Below are 21,510 nucleotides of genomic sequence, written 5' to 3' on the forward strand. Positions count from 1 at the left end.
GAACTCACGTTGAAAGCAGTTATAGGTATTTATTATAAATAATATAGAATAGAAGTGCATATTTTTGGAATATTCTGTGCCAGACACTAATCCCAGCTTGGGGTTACTGTAATGGAACAAAGCCAACAAAGTCTGCACTTTCATAGAGCTCACATTCTAGTGGCAAAGAGTCAAAAGGACAAGTAAACAAAGAAATACGTAATATAACGTCACATTGTGGCATGACAAAAGAGAACATAAAGTGTACTGAGGAGACACAAAGTAGCCAAACATACCAATTTACTTATTTTTTGAAGATTTAATTTATTTATTTAAGAGAGAGCCTGAGCAGGGGAGCAGGGGCAGAGGGAGACAGAGAAGTAGGCTCCCCAGTGAGCCCGATGCGGGACTTGAACCCAGGACCCAGGATCATGACCTGAGCTGAAGGCTGATGCTTAACCAACTGAGCTGCCCAGGTGCCCTGAAGCATACTGGTTTAGATGGGTGGTCAGGGAAGGCTTCTTCCAAGAGATAGAGTTTGAACAAACCCTGGAAGGAGATGAGAGAACTATCATACTCCATAAATGGGAGAAGAGACATCAAGGCAGAGAAAGTTGGAATGTACAAAAGCCACAAAGTAGGGAATGTGCTTTTTGTCCTGGGAAGAGCGAGAGAGACGTTTGGCGGGAGGCTAGTGAGCTGGGACAGAATAAGAGTAAATTACACAGGAATCTAAGTCCTGATCACCAAGGCCTTACAGCAGAGTGAAGGATTCTGGATTGTATTCCAAGTGAGTTGGGAGGTCCCAGAAGGACTTTGAGAAAGGGAGCAACATGATCCAGTGTCTTTTTGTTTGTTTGTTTTGTTTTTTAAGATTTATTTATTTGGAGGGGGAGGGGCAGAAGGAGAGGGAATCTTAAGCAGACTCTCCACTGAGCAAGGAGCCTAACTCGGGGCTCAATCCCACGACCCCAAGTTTATGACCTGAGTTGAAATCAAGAGTCAGATGTCCAACTGACTGAGCCACCCAAGTGCCCCAATATTTATTAAAAAAATGTCCCTCTGGCCACAGATAGCCCCAACAAATCTAGAAATGACAAACCATCACCAGTCCATAGAATTGCTTGTATATTCCATTAGGATTAAAATTCTTATTGGTAATAAAAATGCAAATGAAATATTTCCTTTAGTGTTACATTAATTTTTGGAAAAGAAAAATCAAATACTACTTTCCAAATACTACTATTGATCTGTCTTTAATAACTGATTAGGCTACTTTTACCTTATGTCTAAATTGTGTAGATTTTCATTTCAAGTCTTCCTTATATCTGAATGCCCCCCCGCCCAAAATGTAACATTTCAATGTGAATTGATCAACACACCGTACCTTATTTCATGTGGCTTGTCTGCTCTGGAGCAGTTTCCCACCCAATTAACCCATCCATTAATTAATTCATCCATTAGTTAACCTGTGTGCAAAGGTACACTTTTTGGAGACAACGAACCCCTCAGAAAACACTGCTGCTTTTCTCTGTCTCTTTTCTGGATTAGATGTGGCAACTCACATAGCTCTAACAAATCCTTTAAGACTAATTGGATAAGTGGAATTAATAGCCTTCCAATTGCAATAATAAAGACCTTGAATACACACACACACACACACATGCAGCCTATCACTTTGAAGGTGACACAGGAAATGCTAATCTCATGGATCCCAAGGTTAATCTGTGGAACCTAATCTGGTTCCATGTTGGAAGGCAAAGCAGCAAATAGAGTGTTAGGGCCCAAAGTGGCCAACGAAAGTGACTTGGTCCCACTTACTCATCCAGTTTCTGACATTTAAGAAGCTCTGTTGACTGGTGAGGTCAAACATTAATAAGAACCCCATGGCATCTCTGAAAAATGCAGTGGTGAGGCTCCGGAATCTGCCAAGAAAGCACAATGGATAGTTCTGGAAGTTAGCCCACAGACATTATTATGGCAGTATATACGACACTATTTCCCTTTGAAATGTGAAATCCCCATGGCATCCCATGGATTCTCCTACAGAATTAGAGAGTGAGCAAAAAGATGGCTGAAAGGTGAGGGAGAGGCATCTGGCTGTAGACCTTTCTTAGGTCTACATCCTGGCTTTATGGCCTAGAGCATTTATGCACACAGTTTGTAACATTCAATCACATGATGGCTTGCAGAGTCCCTTGGACTCTTTCTCTTGTTGGTTCAGAGATTTCTTGTGGTCCATAATTGAAATGGAAGCTACTTTCAAATGAGTACTTTAACTTATACTCTTCAATCTCCTTTGTCTGTGCCTAGAAGAAAGCTAGCCCTTGGTAGCCTAAAAATGAATGCCTGTGATTATATGCAGAAAACCACAACTTTGGAAAACAATGTGGAGATTCCTTAAGAAATTAAAAATAGAGCTACCCTATGACCCTGCAATTGTACTACTGGGTATTTACCCCAAAGATACAGATGTAGTGAAAAGAAGGGCCATCTGTACCCCAAAGTTCATAGCAGCAATGGCCACAGTTTCCAAACTGGAAGGAACCAAAATGCCCTTCAACGGATGAATGGATAAAGAAGATATGGTCCATGTATACAATGGAGTATTATGCCCCCATCAGAAAGGATGAATACCCAACTTTTGTATCAACATGGACAGGACTGGAGGAGATTATGCTGAGTGAAATAAGTCAAGCAGAGAGAGTCAATTATCATATGGTTTTGCTTATTTGTAAAGAATAAGAAGTAATACGAAGGACATGGGGAGATGGAGAGGAGAAGAGAGTTGGGGGAAATTGTAGGGGGAGACGAACCATGAGAGACTATGGACTCTGAAAAACAATCTGAGAGTTTGGGAGGGGAGGGGAGCGGGGGTTTGGGTGAGTCTGGTGGTGGGTATTAGGGACACATATTGCATGGAGCACTGGATGTGGTGCATAAACAATGAATTTTGGAACACACACACAAAATTAAATTAAATTAAATTAAATTATTTTTAAGAAGTAAACCACAACTTGTTAGTAACTGGAACTGGGGTTCTTTTGCAGGGAAAAAACAACATTGGTGGGAAGATACTTTCATAAACACTGTGGGAATAAGGCTGAATTTTAGTCTGGCACCTCTGTCTCATGAGGAAGAGGAAAAAACACTGGAGAAAGGAGGAAGAGGAGGATGATTAGGGGAAGCAAGACAAGGTCAGAGAGACGTAGTGGTTGGAGACAGAAAGCAAGAACATTCATCTCTACTGGAGGATTTTAAATAATATACTCTGTCATGTGTTGTATAAAGTCTTCCTCTCCTCTGCTCTAACCTCCTCCACCCCAAACTCTTCAGTAAAATTGAAGGTGTGCTGAGATCCACTCAGTGGCAGGAATGGGCAAAACCAGAGACCCCACACAGGCACCACAGAAGGCTTGGGTTATGCTAATAACAGAAATGAATTTGGAAATGGGTTTTCAGAAAAGCACATAACTTTGAAATACAGACAATCCCTTCCTATCCTCAATGTGCTCCTAATGTGTGGTCTCTCACTTTAGCCCATTTGTGGATTCTTTGGTTTCCGTGGCATTCTATTCTCAACCCATTCCTACTCTACGTATGTTCACTGAGTAATCTCATCGACTTCTCTGGCTCAGTTGTCACCTATATGTTGAATGGATAGGTGTAGATTTGTCCTGTTCTTCATGCTGTGTCCAGTTGGAGGAAACTGAGGCATCTCTAACTTCAGAGTTTAAACCCAACCTGGCCCCTCCTCCTGATCTCTTCTTCTACCCATGCATTACCATCATTGGGTTGACCACAGCTTCTCCTTCACCTGCTGTATACAATCACCAAGCGTCTCCTGATCTTCTCATTTCTGTCCATCTACTCTAGTTTTGACCCCATCCTCTTTCATCTGAGTATCTTTAACAGTCGTCTTAACAGGCTTCCTGTCTCCAGTTTTGCTTGGGACCCTCCCCTTCACTGATGCCTTCTTGCTGACTAGATAAACTCTCTGCTAAAAACATCCAAATGGTGATGCATGGCTGCATTGCTCTTAAGATGATGACTGAACTCATCAATACACTGTCAGGCTCTGCGTGAACTGACCCTAGCTCATCTATCCAGCTTCATCCCCTGAATATCCACAGGCATCCTGATCTTCTCCTAGTTCTTAGAAAGTTCACTCTCTCCCCTGGGCTCTCACACATGCTGTTCTTTCTGTGGGTAACCTGGCCTTCATGCTTCCTCTACCTCCTACCTCTTTAGCCTGGATAAGACTCACTCACTCATACATTGTGTATGAGTGTATATATATAGTCTCAGAGGAAATAACACTTTCCCAAGCAGCCTTCCTACCACCCCCCTCCAGGTTATAGGCTCCTCCTGGGTCCAAGTCATGGCAGAGGAGGTTTTAAAAAGAGAGTCTGAAGATGCTCCCTTGGTAAAGGTTTTTTTTTAAAAAATTTGTGTTATTGGTGACAGCCTGATATGCATTTCACCGCAGTGCAATGCTGACAATGCTAAATCAACACACGCAGCATGGGATGAGTGTCATTGTCACCATGGGGGGGGAGCATGGAAGTACAAGAGGGCCATTCTGCTTAGTGGGGCTACATTATTTTTAAAACATGCTTGTGTGGATCTCACAGGGGTAAGCATTTCTGCATCCACAGCAACACGGACAGGACATTCTTGTTCTAGAACAGGCTCATATCCTAGACCATCCTGCCCAGCACCCTTGTTATCCCCCTTCTTCCCAAGGTGACTCCAGAGGAAAGGTAATTGATTTCCAGCTTACTCAGCAATCTCATTCTGTCCAGTGAGTCAGTAGGGTGGAGAAATCTGTGGCCACATTTAAAAAACAAAACAAAACAAAACAAACAACAAACAAAAAAATCCGAGTCACATTATTACCTTCTCCCTCACTAGGAACTAAGGCTATATCCTATAGCCTTGAGGTTTGCATAAAATGTTCAATTTTTAGCTCGTTCCCATGATACCACTTTTATGAATAACCATAATCTTATACAGGTTATACTGCCAGGTGTTTTCAGGCACAGGGCTGAGGTGTGAGAAACTGTTTATCTTGTTGCCTGGCTACACCTTATATGTATACAGAATGCAAAATTATCAAGGGATGAATAACCTCAGTGTTACCAAGACTGTCCCTGGTTTTCCTCACTTCCGTCAGGGAGCAGCCGTCTTAGGGGGGCAGAGCAGAGCAGCCTACCATCCTGCTAGGCTGACATATCATGTGTGAGGACATATGGGAACCACATTTTCTCATATTACTTCTTCAAAAATGAATTAAATTGGTCTATAAAACATACATCTTTGTGACAACAAAACTGACATATGAACAGAAATTCTTGTGAGGAATGACTTCAGAAGAACTAGCAGTGTTGAAGAATGTGTGTAAATGGAATTCACAGTCAAAAGAGCTAACGGAGAGGGCCCAGCACCTCTCCTGGCGTTTACACTCACTGAAAGCGAGAACACTTTGGATGCATTTCAAAAACTTAAGTGTTTACAAGCATAAACATTCTAAGACATGTGATGCAGAATTTGGAGGTATGTGCCTTCTAAACATCTTCTCTGACAATCTACTGCCAATTTTTATTTAATCTGATATTGTAAAGCTTCACTAGCTTGTGGTCTTTAGTACTTTGAAACCTTGGATCTCAAAGACACATCTTTTCATCAAATAATGCATCAGCACCTCCAGCTCTAACAAACAACCCTCTTGTCTGCTGAGCTTCTCTTGCCTTGGACATCGTACCAGAGAAGATGCTAGAAAACTGAGCACAGTCTGTCCCTATAACGTTGACAATTTTGTTGGGGTAAGAAGGCCACAGGTACATCGAAGAACCACATTAGAGAAAAAAACCAAAGATTTGCCTTCTTACAAGGTGGTAAATAATTAACTGAGTAGGTTAAGGATGGTTGGATAGGTGTAGGAATTCACAGAAAGAGGGAGTTTGTTCCAGATGGGCATTTAGAAAGGCCCCACAGAGGAGGTGGTCCATGAGCCAGGCCTCACGAAAGGAGAGGATTGGGAAAGGTAGGGAAGGAAAAAAACATTCCAGCCAGAGAGCGATGGTGTGGCACAAATCTTAGAAAATTAACCCAGTCAAGAGACAAGGACAGATAGTCTGCGCAGAAGAATGGCAAGAAATGGGAAAGGTCTTACCACCCTTTGCTCAATTCCCTCTCCAGGCTGTACTCGTAATCATGTTAATTTCCCACTTTAATTAAATTCTAGAGAAGGTTTTTTCCCTCCATTAGAAAGTACAAAGACAACACAAAACTAGGATCTCCAGCAATGGCCGAAGATCCCATTTTTGAAATCTGTACCAAATCCTCAATGCTAGTTATCGTTAATTAACTATAAATAATTTGTTTTTATTTCTTTACATAAATGTCTATTTTGGAACAAGGAGAAGAGTTGTACAACATGTGCTTTTCAAGTCCACATAACAACATTCACTTGAAAAGAAGTTTTTCTCGGCTGTTTGTAGCTAGAAACAAAGTAATTTACTATTACCGCTCTTGTCCGGCAGTGTCCCAGAGCTGGAGATGCACTTTAAATGCTTTCCCTGAGGAGCCATTTGGTCCCTGGGTATTATAAACCTAAAAGATACAATTTTCATCAGTTCATATCGCTTTGGATTTTGTCAACATTCAAATTCTCTGGGTTCACTCAGCATGTTTTTTCTCAATTACTATAATCAAAGTTCATAGTGCAGAATAAATATTTGCTCTGTTTTTTCCAGAAGTATCACATATACTCTCACTTTTAAATGTCAAGTACAAGTATGATTTTCAACACAATTTAGGCATACTGCAAACTTAAATTAGACACCTTCTGTCATTTCCTCACGGAGGGAGCAAACATTAGATTTAGGACCCAAGTTCTAAGTTCGAGTATCAACCCTTCATTTCACTGTTTTTGAATCTTATTTTCTTACAGCAAACTGAGACCCACAATCTCTTCCTTCTTTACAGAGTTACTGCGAAAGTACATGACATAACGGATATGAACGTACTTTTAAAATGGTAAAATGCTTTACTAATACCTGAATATCTCTTGCTGTGACATGGGCTTCCAAAGTGACCTACCCATGAAATGCACATAGAATTTCTCAATAAATTTTTACAAGATATTTCAAGTCTTCTTTTACTCGTCATTTTTTTCAAATGCTTTTTTTCTTAATGTTTCCATTTTCAAAATTATGGCCTTTTGGCTTCTAATTTAAGCAAAGCCTAACAACTTTAATACTTCATCAGCACCCTCAAGTACGGTTTAATAGAGATGTTTATAGTGTGGTTTAGCATAAGCATGGTTTAGTAAAAATGTTCAAAGGGAAAACTTCGCAAGGACTTATCTACCTAGGTGAGTGGAGGCATTTGGGAGGGGTGAAGTCATAGGAAAACATGGAGGGGTTGCAAGCAAGGGTGCTAAGAAGACCCTAAAATATATTGATCTTCAGATGAGGTACAGGATGTATACGGAACCATGATTTAACTCCTCAACTGTGATTTCCCTTTCTTTCCCCCAAGTCTCGAGCAAAGAGTAGATTTGAGACATCAACTAGAAGCCATAGCCATGTTGGCAATCAAGAATACCTTGGGTGGCAGTAAATCTGGCTCAGCTCATGTGTCTATGCTACGCGTCTCACATGTCACAATATCCTTACTCCTGTCATTAGCGTCTAGCATAGGAGAAGAAAGCAGTTGTAATTCTCACTTTCCCTTATCTTGGAAAATAGCATGGACTGGTCTCACATTCTGTTCATAATAAGCTAGTGATTGATAGCTGAGTCTACACATAAATAAAAATGCAGCAAGCACTTACAAAGCTCATTTTCCAGCTATTTGCCAATCATTCTTTTAACTTCTCTCTGAAGAGTTGAGAAATGAACACTAGTTATTATGGAGAAACTTAACTCAGATCAAGAGTTAAGGGTTTTAAAACCCGGATCATTCAAGTTTTGAAAGACTCCTAGAGAATTCACAGAAAACACGCCTATAAACCTGTAAATTATTTCTTTGTCCTATATGCTTTTGGAGACAGGTGTAGTTTCACTCCACATTTTTCTTTGCAAAATATTATTGATAGTTGACAACATTAAGAATATTCTCAATTGAATTAAAGTGGCAGGTTATAAGTTCCCTGTGATAAAAAAGACAGACACTTTGTGGTACAATAAACATAGGTTCTTAATTCTATTTTTCAATGGGTCAAGGGGAAGAGAAATCAGCAACAAAGTTAACATAACAGTATGGTTAAAAACTCACCACACGTTTTTCCCGAAAGTCTATTCCTACTGTTGTAATGAACTTGGGGTTGAATTTATTGTCCGTGTATCGATAAAGAAATGTCGTCTTCCCCACCCCCGAATCTCCAAGGGCCAGGAGTTTGATCAGATAATCATAGTCCCCATCGGTCATAGTGATGGTCTTGGTGGGCCTGTGTAGGAGAGGAAAAGTAGTAGGTTATGATAAAACTCGGTTTCCCTCTACCTTCCTTCAAAACACAACATAAGTGTACATTTCAAGGTTAAAATAGTTGGATACTTCTATTTTGTCAAATTATGAATTAACTTGCTCAAAGCAGCCTAGGGAGCAAGAGTACCTCCATTATTTCACTCAGTACAAATCTTTTTACATCCTGTCAGTTCATATGGGACAAAAACTATCTGGAACCCACAACAGTCATTGCCACAGTAGTAGTAGAAAGTAGCCATGGCTTTTAGTTTTACAGTCGGTGCCCTTTGGGGCCAGGAAGAGGACGAAGTCACAGGAAACCAAAAAGCCAGCCCAAGATGATGCAGGTAGGCTAGGAAAACATTGAAACTACATATGGGTAAGTGGAAGAGAAAAGCCGAGGGAAACATTTTGCATCTAATCATGTATAATGAGCTTTCTATTATGTGCATGCAAAATATTCCTTTTTAATTTAAAAAATTTAACAACTGAGATGACAACCTTTAAAAACATTGATTTGAAATCATTTCAAAAGCAGTGTCTAAAAATCTTCTGTTTTGAAATACCAAAGCCTCTGTTCTCCAATGGCAAATCTGTTGTATTTGGCAAACCTGCTGAATATTTTCCAGACCTTGAAAAAGGAGAAAAGCTAGTAAGAAACATGACTATGGTAATTCTGCTAGTATTTCTCCTGCCTGAAAGAATGCCATTCGCCATTTTCCCCATTGTGCTGACCTCTTTTGCCTCAGTCTTAATTTCTTCTGTTGTTATAAGGACTCTGGGTAAGGCCAGGGGCTATTGCCTAGAACACCTGCACTGGTGATTACCTTTGAATTACACTATCACTTACAGAATATTTAAGGAGGTTTCCACTCTGGAGGTCAGCAAAATGATTTGCCATTTGATAAAATTTTCTGGTTCGTGAGTTGTAGAAACAGGTTAGATAGTCCTACGTAGAGGAAGGCCTGCAAAGAAGTTCTTAGAAAAGTATCTCTCCTATTATATGAAAGGGCAGAATATTTTTCTACTTCTACAGATGCAGAAAACATCATACTCCCCAGTTCTGGGGCAATTAAAATTAAATTTCAATAAGTTATCCCACAGATATATCTAAAAATTGCTAGATAAGGGGCGCCTGGGTAGTTCAGTGGGTTAAGGCCTTCTGCCTTCAGCTCAGATTGAGCCCCACATTGGGCTCTCTGCTCAGCAGGGAGCCTGCTTCCCTTCCTCTCTCTCTGCCTACCTCTCTGCCTACTTGTGATCTCTGTCAAATAGATAAATAAAATCTTATTAAAAAATGGCTAGATAATTATAATCATTTTTTACCTGTAAGAAAATGATGTACATATTCATCACTTCAAATAAAACTTTTATTTTTTACACAGTCACTTTAGTTAGTGATCAAAACTAAAAGGGGTAAATAATGATGAAAATGATAATTAGGTACTTAGCAAATCAGTACCATTACATCATTTGGAAGATTGGAAAATTTTTTGCATTAGAATTCTCTAAAATTTGAGCTACCCTGCCACTAAATCCTGTTAAATATACTATGGATGTATTTTTTTTTAATTAATGAAGTGTGTTGAGAGCTGCCAATACATAACTTCTATGCTAAACCTCTCCTCTTCTATAGTATGCTTTCTTCATTGAGTAGGACTCTCAAGGTGAATGTTTGCTGAAACGTTCTTTTATTGTTGTTGCTTTTGTTTAGTAGCTATACAAAGTATAGTCATTGCTCAGGAAGAGTTGCTTAGCTTCCATCAACAACCAGCGTTCTTCAATACAAGGATGCAGATAGCTCAGGTACTGACCTGAAATTCTTCTTGGAAAATGTCATCATTGACTAACTACCTAGCAGTGACTAGTTCTGAGTTCAGAGGACTCTAAATATCTTACCAGGACTTTTTAGTTGAAGATGTTGCTGTTCCTAGTCTCTGAGTTAAATTGGTTGTTAGAGGAGATTGCCATCAATTCCCCCCACTTGGGTCTATCTGGGCCACCATCACTTGACCTTCTTCTCTCTTTGCCTCCCAGACTTGCCCATGTGCAACTCCTCTAAAGGGTGATAACGTCTGTCATTTCACTAATAGAACTGGATGAAACTGCTGATTCTCTTGGGAAAGAAGGATTAAACCTATCCTGAGATAATGTGACAAAAGCTAAATTCTTCCCTGAGCACAAGTCTTGATCAGGGGAAGGAAATTAAAGGAACTGGCTGCCTAAATACAAGATAAAGTTGGGGGATACTGTGGCCCCCCTGGCCTGGAAAAATGAACATAATAAAGTCAAGAAGATATATCAGCGTACTTCCAATTTTTGCTTAAAGTTAACTATGTTTTTTGCACTATTTTTTGTGACAGAGTTAAGACAAGCTAAGCCTTGAGCAAATCTAATTAAATACCTCCAATATACAGTATCAGGTCCAAAAATGAAAATTTTAAAGATTTATTATCTTAGAATCTGGCATACATACACTTAAGGCTTAAAGATGGAAAAAAAAAAAAAGACCTAGCTTTACAAGAGGAAATATGATTGACAGATGAGTCAAATAGTTGTGTTTTTAGTTCAAACAAAACAGTAATTTCATGGGCTGTAGTGGTCTGTGAAGATTTCGTAGAGGAAGATGAATTTGTATTTAATCTTCTAACAAAGGGAGGAATTACGTATGTGGAGAGAAGATACAGGAGCACTGCATCGACTAGGACTTCCCACTTGTACAATGAAACTATCACCATTTGCCAGCAACATGACCTGCCAGGTATTCCGGATCTGCAATTTGTTCTCTGTTGTTGGTACATAAACTTGCCTGAGGCAATACTGACTTGCCTCCCAGTCAGGCTCTAATCCAGAGTGAACAATTGACTAACCATGGATCAGTTTCATGGTGGCTCACATTGGCTCTCTTCTATAAATGTAGGATTATGGACACTGAGCAAAAATTCCACCTGAAATCAGTACAAAACTTGACACTACAGAAAACCTCTATTTAGTGTCTCCAGTAGACTCGTTAAAGAAATTGACAAAGTAAACTCGGTATGAGACAGTTTGTCTTTTAAGTTGCTTTCGAAAATGAATTTTCTCATTTTTGTATTACCACTTATATACAATTATTTCGTTAGGTTCCACTTTTACTACCATGTGATTTTCTGAGTCCTAAAATCATATGACCTCGATATTCTATCCTTGGCCTGGCAAATATGACACCACAAAGAAAAATAAAAGCTTTGGCAAAGTTTCCTTTTCCAAGAACCGAGCTAAAAAAAAATGATCGGGGAAGGATCAAAAAGCTGACAAGTTTAGCAGTATTTATTCCTGCACAATGATTGATGGTCTTGTCACTTCTTCCTTCTATGGCTCTAAAAGTAAAGAAAAAGCCAGAAGATTGCTGTACTTCAGGAAGTATGTCTGACTCTCCCCTATTATCACTGTGTCACAAGCTAAACCACAAGAGCCAAGAGGTCTTCTAGATATGGAACCCGAAGCACCATCCTCCAAGCCCTTCATGGAAGGTAAGGGGCTGGAAGAGAAGGAAAAAGAATCCAAAAACACTTGCGAGGCTCTACTCAATGAAGAGTCTCAAAGGCAGAAGGAACTTTAAATAACTCTCCTCAGCTTACAGAGGAGACGTCATGTGCACAAAAGTTGAGTTACTTGTGGGATGACAGTTTCTAACAACAACAACAACAAAATCCAAGACCGTTGTTCATTATAATTTGAAATGAAAAGTAGGTTAGATAGGTAGAAAGTAGAAATATTTTCATTCTATGGGGGAAGGGAATTTTCTCTGGTTACTGCCAGGAGCGTGATTTTCATTGTTAGACTATCTCAAATGAGGCTGCCCAGAGTTCCTTTCTTTTCCCCCCACTCCTATGCCTCATTCTTGTTCAACATAAATCTCATTTGCTCAGAAACTTAATATCCCTTGTCCACTGCTGGATCCAGAGTCCAGAACAGTTGCTGGCATGATTAGGGGATCAGTACATGTGTGTTGAGCATCGGAGCCATGCAAATGTCATAATCAATGAAATTAATCCTTGAGCAGTTGGTGGAAGTGGAGTCCTTCCAAGTTCAGGACTTACATTCTCCTTCCTTCCTCAATTGTGAAGGGAATATTTAGATTAAATGATCACTGTGGGACCTTCCAGGTCTGGCTTCCTGAGCTCATTTTTCTATTTCTATAAAAACCTTCTCAAAATAGAATACTTGTATCTTCAGAGAAGCAGTTTCAAAGAACCTAGGAAAAGAGAAAGCACAGAAGGACTGTAATTTTGGATGTGAGATCTGTATCGGCAGAGAATACATAAACTTGTCAGTTGAATAGCTCAGGGCTCAGAACTGGGCTTCTCCATAAAAGCACCCATTCACCCATCTAACACATACTCACTGGCACCTTGTAATTCTCATGATATTCTGCGTGACTCCAAGGATACACTCTGTTTTCTCTAGAGGGAAGCTTAACAAATGCTACAGATATGTATGGATGGCTACTGTACAGGCAGACTTCCCCATGCGAACTTAAAATACTCTTTGTGAGCTCTCCAAGTAACAATCCTAAAAATGCCGTGACAAGCTATGACCTTGTGACTTGAACTTATTAAATTAATAAAAACCAAGTTAAATTCTTTTTTTTAAAGATTTTATTTGTGGGGTGCCTGGGTGGCTCAGTTGGTTGGGCATCTACCTTCAGCTCGGGTCATGATCCATCAAGTTCCGCTGGGCTCCTTGCTCAGTGGGAAGCCTGATTCTCCCTCTGCTTGCTGCTTTCCCTGCTTGTGCTCTCTCTCTCTCTCTCTCTCTCTCTGTCTCTGACAAATATATAAATAAAATCTTTAAACAAAAAAATCTTTAAAAAAAAAAGAATTTATTTATTTGAGAGCAGGAAAGAGCATGGTCAGCGAGAGGGGCAGAGGGACAAGCAGACTCCCTGCTGAGCACAAAGCCCAACACAGGGCTCAGTCCCAGGACCCTGAGATATGACCTGAACTGAAGCCGCCCAAGGGCCCCCAAACCAACTTAAAATCTTAAGGCACTTTAGACAGCTTAAAATAGTAGACAAAGTATCAGTGATATTACTTCGTGGTGCTTTACATAAAACAAAGCTGTCAAACATAAAATGGACAGGTGCTTAATATTTTCCCATGTATCTTTATAGGACTGGTTTGTATTGGGCTCCAGTAGGTATATTTTGAGATCTGGAATTCCCACAGCAAAATGTCATTGAGTGATCGCCTGAAGGTGGTTCTCATGGTCTGACCTTGGAATTCTGCTTCCCATAACCACATCCATGTCCTAGAGAAACTGGGGCGCATGGGTGGCACAGCTGGTGAACTGTCTGACCCTTGATTTTGGCTCAGGTCATGATCTCCAGATCATGAGACTGGGCCCTGCGTCCGACTCCATGCTCAGGAAGGAGTCTGCTTGAGACTCTCTCTCCCTCCTGCTCTACCTCTTCCTCCCAAAATAAATAAATATTTTTAAAAAATAAATAAATTATGGATGGTACTCAAAGGACCTAGAGCCTGCGCAGCAGTAGAACAGAGGCATCTTGTAAAGGGAAGGGAGATGGGGGGGGTAATTAAAAAAACAACTTTGTATTCAATAGCATTTTCTTCTGTTAAGAAGGTTTTGATTTTCATTTTGATTCTTCTTAAAGGCTATTTATAATTAATGGAAGTGAGCCTATATGGAAAATTCAAACCCAATTATAAATATATATCAATATCAAGTTAATTAAGCAACCTTTACTTAAGCCGACAATGGTCAATGTGTCTCTTACTGCAATAAAATCTATTTTAAAAGATAAAAGTATCCATTTTGCTTCATTCTGTGATCAAGGGATCTAATGTAATAGAGATAAAGCAAGAAGTTATTGAACTCTGAAGTTCAGCTTACTTGGCCTGAAAATAAAGGGTAAAAACTCTAACACAAGTCATCTTTAAATTGATTTATCTCCATTGATATATTATTCTCACATATTTTAAAAATTATTCTCACATATTAAACTCACTTCTAAGCCAATGAATGATTTCGCCTAAATATATATTTTTTAAAGTAACATTTTTTTTTTCCATTGGCTTCATTTTGTGGCAACTTTTGAAACTATGAAAGGGTTTTTTTTTTCCTTTTTTCTGTACTTTTTATTACAAGAAATTTCTAACATATACACAATTTGAGGGACTAGAAGTATCTTCCCATAGATCATTCAGCCAGCTTCTAAATGAATGTATAGAAGCCAGCTGCTATACACCTAGGTCTATACCCCCAAAAAATGCAAACATATATCTACACAAAAACTTGTACATAATACTCAAAACTGTCCCCAAAAGGAAATAACCCAAAGGTCCATTAGTGGATGAACAGATAAACAAAATGTGGCAGGGCCACCCAATGGAATATTACTCAGCCATAAAAAGGATAAGGTAGGGACACATGCTACAACATGGAAGAACCTTGGCAACACTGTAGTTGAAAGAAGCCAGATGTAAAAGGCCACAGGTTTTATGATTCAATACACATGTAATGCCCAGAATAGGCAAACTCATAGAGACAGAATATAAGTTAGCATTTGCCAGGGGATGCAGAGAGAAGGAATGGAGAGTGACTGCTGATGGGGAAGAGGCATTTTGGGAAGGATGATGAAAATATTCTGGATCTAGATAATAATGGGGCCACATTTTTTGTGAAAGTACTATAATAAACCACTGAATTGTATACTTTTGAAGGGTAGATTTTATGATATATAAATTATACTCCACGGAGTTATTTTAAAAGCCTAAGGAAGTAAAAATAACATACTTATTTAAAAAAAAATTTTTTAGCTGAGCTCTACTTTCTAGGTGTTAATTAATACTTGTTTACAATGAAGTCAATTATTAGCAAGAATCAGGTGTATTCAGGTAATAATACCTTCCTGAACCCCAATGGAAAGTACCTGTAGAATATACTTTATGAGCCTGATTCTCGCATTTATATCAATTTCTTTTTTATAAAAATATTTCATATGGGGTGCTGGGTGGCTCAGTCGGTTAAGCGTCAGACTCTTGATTTTGGCTCAGGTCATGATCTCAGGGTCTGAGATGAAGCCCCACTTCAGGCTCCATGTTTAGCATGTGGAGTCTGCTTGAAATTCTCTCTCTTCTTCCCTCTCCCTCTGGTGTGCACCCTGTCCAACCTCCCCATAAATAAATAAATAATCTTTTAAAAAATTCTTTATTTGATAGGGTCCCAATAGCCAGTCTACTGAGCAAATGTGTTCACAATTCAGGAGTAATTGAAAATCACTGAAGAACAGGGAAGACTGGTCATCAGGACCCCGTGGAACAGCACTGGACAAGAACTTGGTTGTGTATATCATCCAGTGAGTCCCCACATTGGGGATCATCAGTATTCCCTCGAAGGTTTACAAGTAAAACTCTAAGACCTTTCCAGAAGGGCTAAATCAGAATCTCTGCAGCCAGGCCCTGGAACATAAGAGTTCACAAATTCCACTAAATATGACAGTAGAACAGCCAGATTTAGGAACTGTTTTTCTCCTTTTTTTCACCTTGAGACCCGTCTACAGGAAATTCTTCCAGAAGGTTAGACTCTTAATCTCTTTCAGCAACTCATTCCAGAGTAGGAAAAACCCATTGGTCAAGAAAAGAGTCAGGTGATCTGATTTGATCTTGTTACTGTCGAGAGAAATTTCCCCTTGTTGATTGCCATCAGCCACAGAGTTGCTGGAGTCCTTCTGCTGCTGATCCACGCTAGTGCAGTGCCCTTAACGTGCTTCCCTAGCTCTGTCTCATTTTGTTTCCTCACATATTCTAAATTTTGTTTCCCTAAAAATTAGGAGTATTCCTCAAAACATTATTTACTCACTCGAAACATGGAAGACATCGCATAAATGTTGCAATTAAGTAAATTAAGCGTTAAGAATTTTTTGAAAGATTTAGTATTTGACTTGGAAAGGTTTTATGCTTGTCTTCATAAGTGAGCCATATGATCTACTTTTTATTAGAGAGCCTACTTTAAAGAAAAACAAAATGCTTTTGTAGGGCCTTTCACCTAGGACTTTAACTCCAGAACAAGAAAAATCAATGTAAATTCCTTGCAATTCAACAAAGCCTCATATGGAAAGACCTGTATCTTTCCCAGGACTGGAAAAAACCTTTGCGGCAATACAACACATTAGGAAGTATACACACATCGGTTGACACCTTCCCGGAAGCCAGTCAGCAAGACCAGAAAATGGGTTTTCCTAACTTAGTGATTTCTCAAATGTGGCAGTTTTTAAAACTCCCTGATGCCCAGACTACACCTTAAATCATGTAAATCTGACTCCTGATGGTGAGACAAAAACCTTAATATTCCAACCTACTGTCAAGTTTGAGAACTGCCACACTGCATTTGAGAGAGAAAGTGTGTGCACCTAGGAGTACACAAGTGGGGGAGGGGGAAATAAAGGGGAGGGGCAGAGGGAGAGAGAGGATCTTAGGCAGACTTCCTGCTGAGCACCCAGCTGACTCCATCTCACAACCCTGAGATCACGACCTGAGCCAAAACCTCCTAACCGACTATGCCACCCAGGTGCCCCAAGAACCATCATACTACCTTTCAGCACAGAGACTCCTCACAGCCAGTGAATTATTTCTAATTTCAACAGCAAAAATAACTCCTAGCTTCATAATATGGCTAACAGGAGAGCTGAACAGACCATTCATGAAGACATATTATTTCCTAAGACAGTGGTTGGATGGGAAGATGGTATGTTTCCCACCACAGGTGCCTGCCTCAGTGGGCCCACCAGCCCCGGCCATGGGAGCTGCTTTCTCTCACCATGACAAGGGCATGTGTCCTCTATGATGACAGTCAATCTATCTCTTTTTTCTGTAGAGTTATGTGACATATGGAAAACACCGAGTAGAAGCTTCAACCCTTAACGTCTCCTCAGAGAAGAACAATATGAGTTTGAGCTAAAGAGATGAGCATTTAATAAGATGTTCTCCTAAGTTTTCAGACATTGGTCTAATAATCTTGCAAAACTGTGATCATTTTCCAGCTGGCTGCTGCTTTGAGAAGTCTTGCCAAACTTCCACTGCTTTGCCTCATTATCTGAGAAAGGGCATATTAATCAAAATATCTGCCCATAAATTTTGCATCTCTCAAATGTGAGGAAGCCAAGTTAAATAGCATCTGTGGGCTCACATATCTATAGAAAAATGAAAAGATGAGTTCCATATTCTTACAATTTTCTCACTTAAACCTAATTCTAGTAACTCATAGAGCCATATAATTCCAAAAATAAAAAAGACAAAAAATCCATGACCTCTTTAGGAAAAGAATGTTGGCTAGCTGCTGTTTTAGCTGATAATTAACAGGAAGCATTTTAAGAGCTTAATAAATGCTGAAAAAGAGAGATTATATCTACAAAGAATGGAATTAGTCCAAAGAAAGTGCTTATTTATCTCAAGGGTTCTTTCTATATTCTGCAGATGCTTATGTTAATTGAAATTTCTGGATCAGAATTTTATTTTTGCAATATGTATGAGGCTTAGTGGAAAATACAGAATGCTATTACAAGTGGAGAGAAAATAAGTAAATGTTAAGTTTATTCATCTAATACATTATTTGAAATGAGCTCTATACCAGAAAATCTATGGCTCTAAATCTAAAAGGTATTCAGAGAGTGAAAAACTCATAAAGCCCCCAAACCAAATAATCCGGTTAAAAAATGGGCAGAAGACATGAATAGACATTTTTCCCAAGAAGGCATCTAGATGCCTAACAGCCACATGCAAAGATGCTCAACATCACTCATCATCAGGAAAATGAAAATCAAAACCATGATGAGATATCACCTCACACCTGTTAGAATGGTCAAAATCAACAACACAGAAAACAACAGGTATTGGTGAGAATGTGGAGAAAGGGGAATCCTCCTGCACTGTTGGTGGGAATGCAGCTGGTGCAGCCACTCTGGCAAACGGTGTGGAGGTTCCTAAAAAAGTTGAAAATAAAATTACCCTATGATCCATTAATTGCACTACTAGGCATTTACCCAAAAGGTACAAAAATACTGATTCAAAGGATACATGCATCTCCATGTTTATAGCAGTGTTATCAACAATAGCCAAACTTATAGAAAAAAACCAATGTCCATCAACTGATGAATGGATAAAGATGTGGTATTCATCTATCTATCTATATACACATACATAAATATATATGTCTATATATATATAAATATATATGTCTATGTATCTATATATGTATATATGTGTATACATATATAATCTTTATGAATACCATATATGGAATTCACATATTTATATATGGTATTATATATATTTATAATTCCATATATATAATTCCATTATATGGAATATTATATATTATATGGAATTATTGGAATATTATATATTCCATATAATGGAATACACACACATACACAATGTAATATTACTGAGCTATAAAAAAGAATGAACTCTTAACATCCACAACAATGTAGGTGGAGCTAGAGAGTATTATGCTAAGTGAAATAAGTGAGACAAAGACAAATACCATATGATCTCAATCCTATGTGGAATTTAAGAAACAAGTGAACACAGGGGGGAATAAAAGAGAGGCGAGCCAAGAAACAGACTCTTGACTCCAGAGAACAGACTGCTGGGTCCTGGAGGGGAGGTAGACAGGTACTACAAACTAGGCAATGAGGATGAAGGAGCCCATTTGTTGTGATGAGCACTGCGTGTTGTAGGTAAGTGATGAAAGCCCTGAATTCTACACCTGAAACTAACGTTACGCTGTCCATTACCTAACCAGAACTTAAATAAAAATTTGGAGGAAAAAAGAAAAAGAAAAACTCATCAAATGAAGCAGGAGTGGGGGCAGAAAAGATCAGGAGGGCTTTATGGAGGAGGGGAGATGAGAGCTGGAGTTCGATGTGGGGAGAACGAATGGCGGCGGTGAGCAGAGCGCTCGCGTCCTGGAGGTAGCAGGTATACCCGGTGTCAGAGGCTACAGCCAGTACGGCTCAGGTGGAAGCAGAAGCAGCACTCGGGGGGCCTTGGTTGGAGAAATTGGATCTGCAGGATAAGGTGTCAATGGCGGTGTGATGTAAGAGGCAGCTGTTGGAGGACACAGACCTGGGTTTAGAAGTTCAGTTTCAGCCATTTAGCCCCTATGTGGCCATGGGCAAACTACATAACCCTTGATTCCTACAATCTTTTTGTTGTCGTTGTTGTTTTAATTTTATTTATTTATTTGACAGAGAGAGAGAGAGAAGGAGAGCAGGAACACAAGCAGGGGGAGTGGGAGAGGGAAAGCAGTCTCCCCCGCCCCCAGCAGAGCAGGGAGCGGGGTGCGGGGCTCGATCCCAGGACCCTGCGATCATGACCTGAGCCGAAGGCAGACGCTTAATGAATGAGCCACCCAGGCCCCCCTATTCCTACAGTCTTTACCTGCAGTCATAGGTACGTAAAGTAGGTAAAGTACGTGGCTCAATGCATTCCATCATCCTATATTTCCCCTCCATGCTTAACTCGCCAAAACATAGGGAACCATTAAAAACAACACCACCATATGATCAATGACACAATGTAAGAAAACCACATAATAATTAATCAATTCCTACAAGTTACTTTGTAACTTAAAATGAAGTCACCCAATTTCTCAGAACAAAGGTCATGTAGAAATCCCAAGAAAAAGGCATAGCTACATTTTTAAAAGCTGGCTTTACTTCCACTTGACAAAGCACTAGATTATTTCAGCTACTTTATCCCCTGCTGAAGCTCCGATTAAAAATACAGTATGTCCACAAGGCCTAATTACAGCTTTAATAAGCCTATTGTTTACTTCTTGGCAGTAACCTAATCAACTGACCATGTCTTAGACTCACCTAGCATTTTCCAATATAAAACATTTATGATTTTGTCTTTGATGACTTTTACCCCCAGCTGTTACTGGTGAGAAAAGAGAAGTCCTCATTAGCGCAAAGATATTTACAGTTATGCACTCTTGTCCTGCTGTTTGGTGCATTTTCAAGTCTCATCAGAGCAGAGCAGAAGGCAGCTGGGTGCCTTGCTCAGCACCCTCGCTGGCCAGGGTAGCGCTCCATTCTATAATATTTATTAACTTAAGAGTTGGTGAACATTGTTGGTTAATAACAATTTGAGATGGAGAAAAGTCATGAAATATTAAAAAATGTGAGTGGTTTGCTAAATTATACTTCCTAAAAAGGTTGCTACTCAGAATTTTGCATTATGCTTTTGTCCGATCTTTTTTTAAACTGAGAAAGGGACCTTCCTGTGGGAACACCCTCTCTTGACTGTTCATATCCACCGGGACTGAGCTCACTGATAAAGAACCATGAGCTCAGCAAAGAAATGCCAAAGAGTTGGGAGTTTTTCTAAACTAAGATTTGTTACAAGACAGTTCTTATGAAGTTAGCTTTGCCTCTATTTGCCAGCTGGGGTTTAAGAGGAGAGGAAACTGTGTAGCGTGCTACAGGAATACAGACTGGGTCATGTTCTATCTCATCTCTGCAAACATCACCGCCCACAAGTTCCCTCCTGCCCAGGAAAAACATGATCACATTTTCCATCAAAGATTTACATTTTACTTTCCAGTATTTTTTTTTTAAACAAAAGGACAAGTATAATAATTTACTATATTAAATCAAAACATTGAAAGGAAAAGGTTAACATCTGAGTGGGAAAAATAATCATAGCGAGCTATACGCCACAAAGAATATATTTGTTATATCTGACACTTTCCAGTTTATGGAAAGTCTGCATCTCAAAGAAATTTGGGGGAATCCATCTATCTCCCCAACATCAAAGAGTGGTCTTCCTATATCATTCCCACTACTTTTTAATTTTTTTTTTTTTACGATTTTATTTCTTTATTTGAGAGAGTGAGAGAGTGAGCGGGAGAGCTCATGTAGGGGGAGCTGCAGAGGGAGAGGGAGAGGCAGGCATTCTGCTGAGCAGGGAGCCTGATGCACGGCTTGATCCCAGGACCCTGAGACTATGACCTGAGCTGAAGACAGATGCTTAACAGACTGAGCCACCCAGA

At 39.5% G+C, this 21,510-nt stretch overlaps 1 protein-coding gene across 12 annotated transcripts in view; it reads right to left on the minus strand.

Moving 5' to 3' along the window:
• RAB27B (RAB27B, member RAS oncogene family) overlaps positions 1–21,510 on the minus strand; it is a 190,882-nt gene that overhangs the window by 7,199 nt on the left and 162,173 nt on the right. For 10 of the 12 annotated variants that reach the window (XM_032309941.1, XM_032309935.1, XM_032309939.1 and 7 more), the window contains 3 exons: positions 8,263–8,434; positions 6,509–6,594; positions 1,801–1,904 (listed from right to left, as the gene is read on the minus strand). In XM_032309941.1, the coding sequence (XP_032165832.1) occupies positions 1,801–1,904; positions 6,509–6,594; positions 8,263–8,415 (343 nt within the window). In that variant the 5' untranslated portion in view covers positions 8,416–8,434. Of the gene's footprint in view, positions 1–1,800; positions 1,905–6,508; positions 6,595–8,262; positions 8,435–9,301; positions 9,325–12,533; positions 12,689–21,510 lie in introns of those variants that run through there. The other 2 variants (XM_032309938.1, XM_032309946.1) reach the window with 2 other exon arrangements.

This window comes from Mustela erminea, chromosome 13, assembly GCF_009829155.1.
Source record: "Mustela erminea isolate mMusErm1 chromosome 13, mMusErm1.Pri, whole genome shotgun sequence".
In the NCBI taxonomy this organism is placed as follows: Eukaryota; Metazoa; Chordata; class Mammalia; order Carnivora; family Mustelidae; genus Mustela; species Mustela erminea.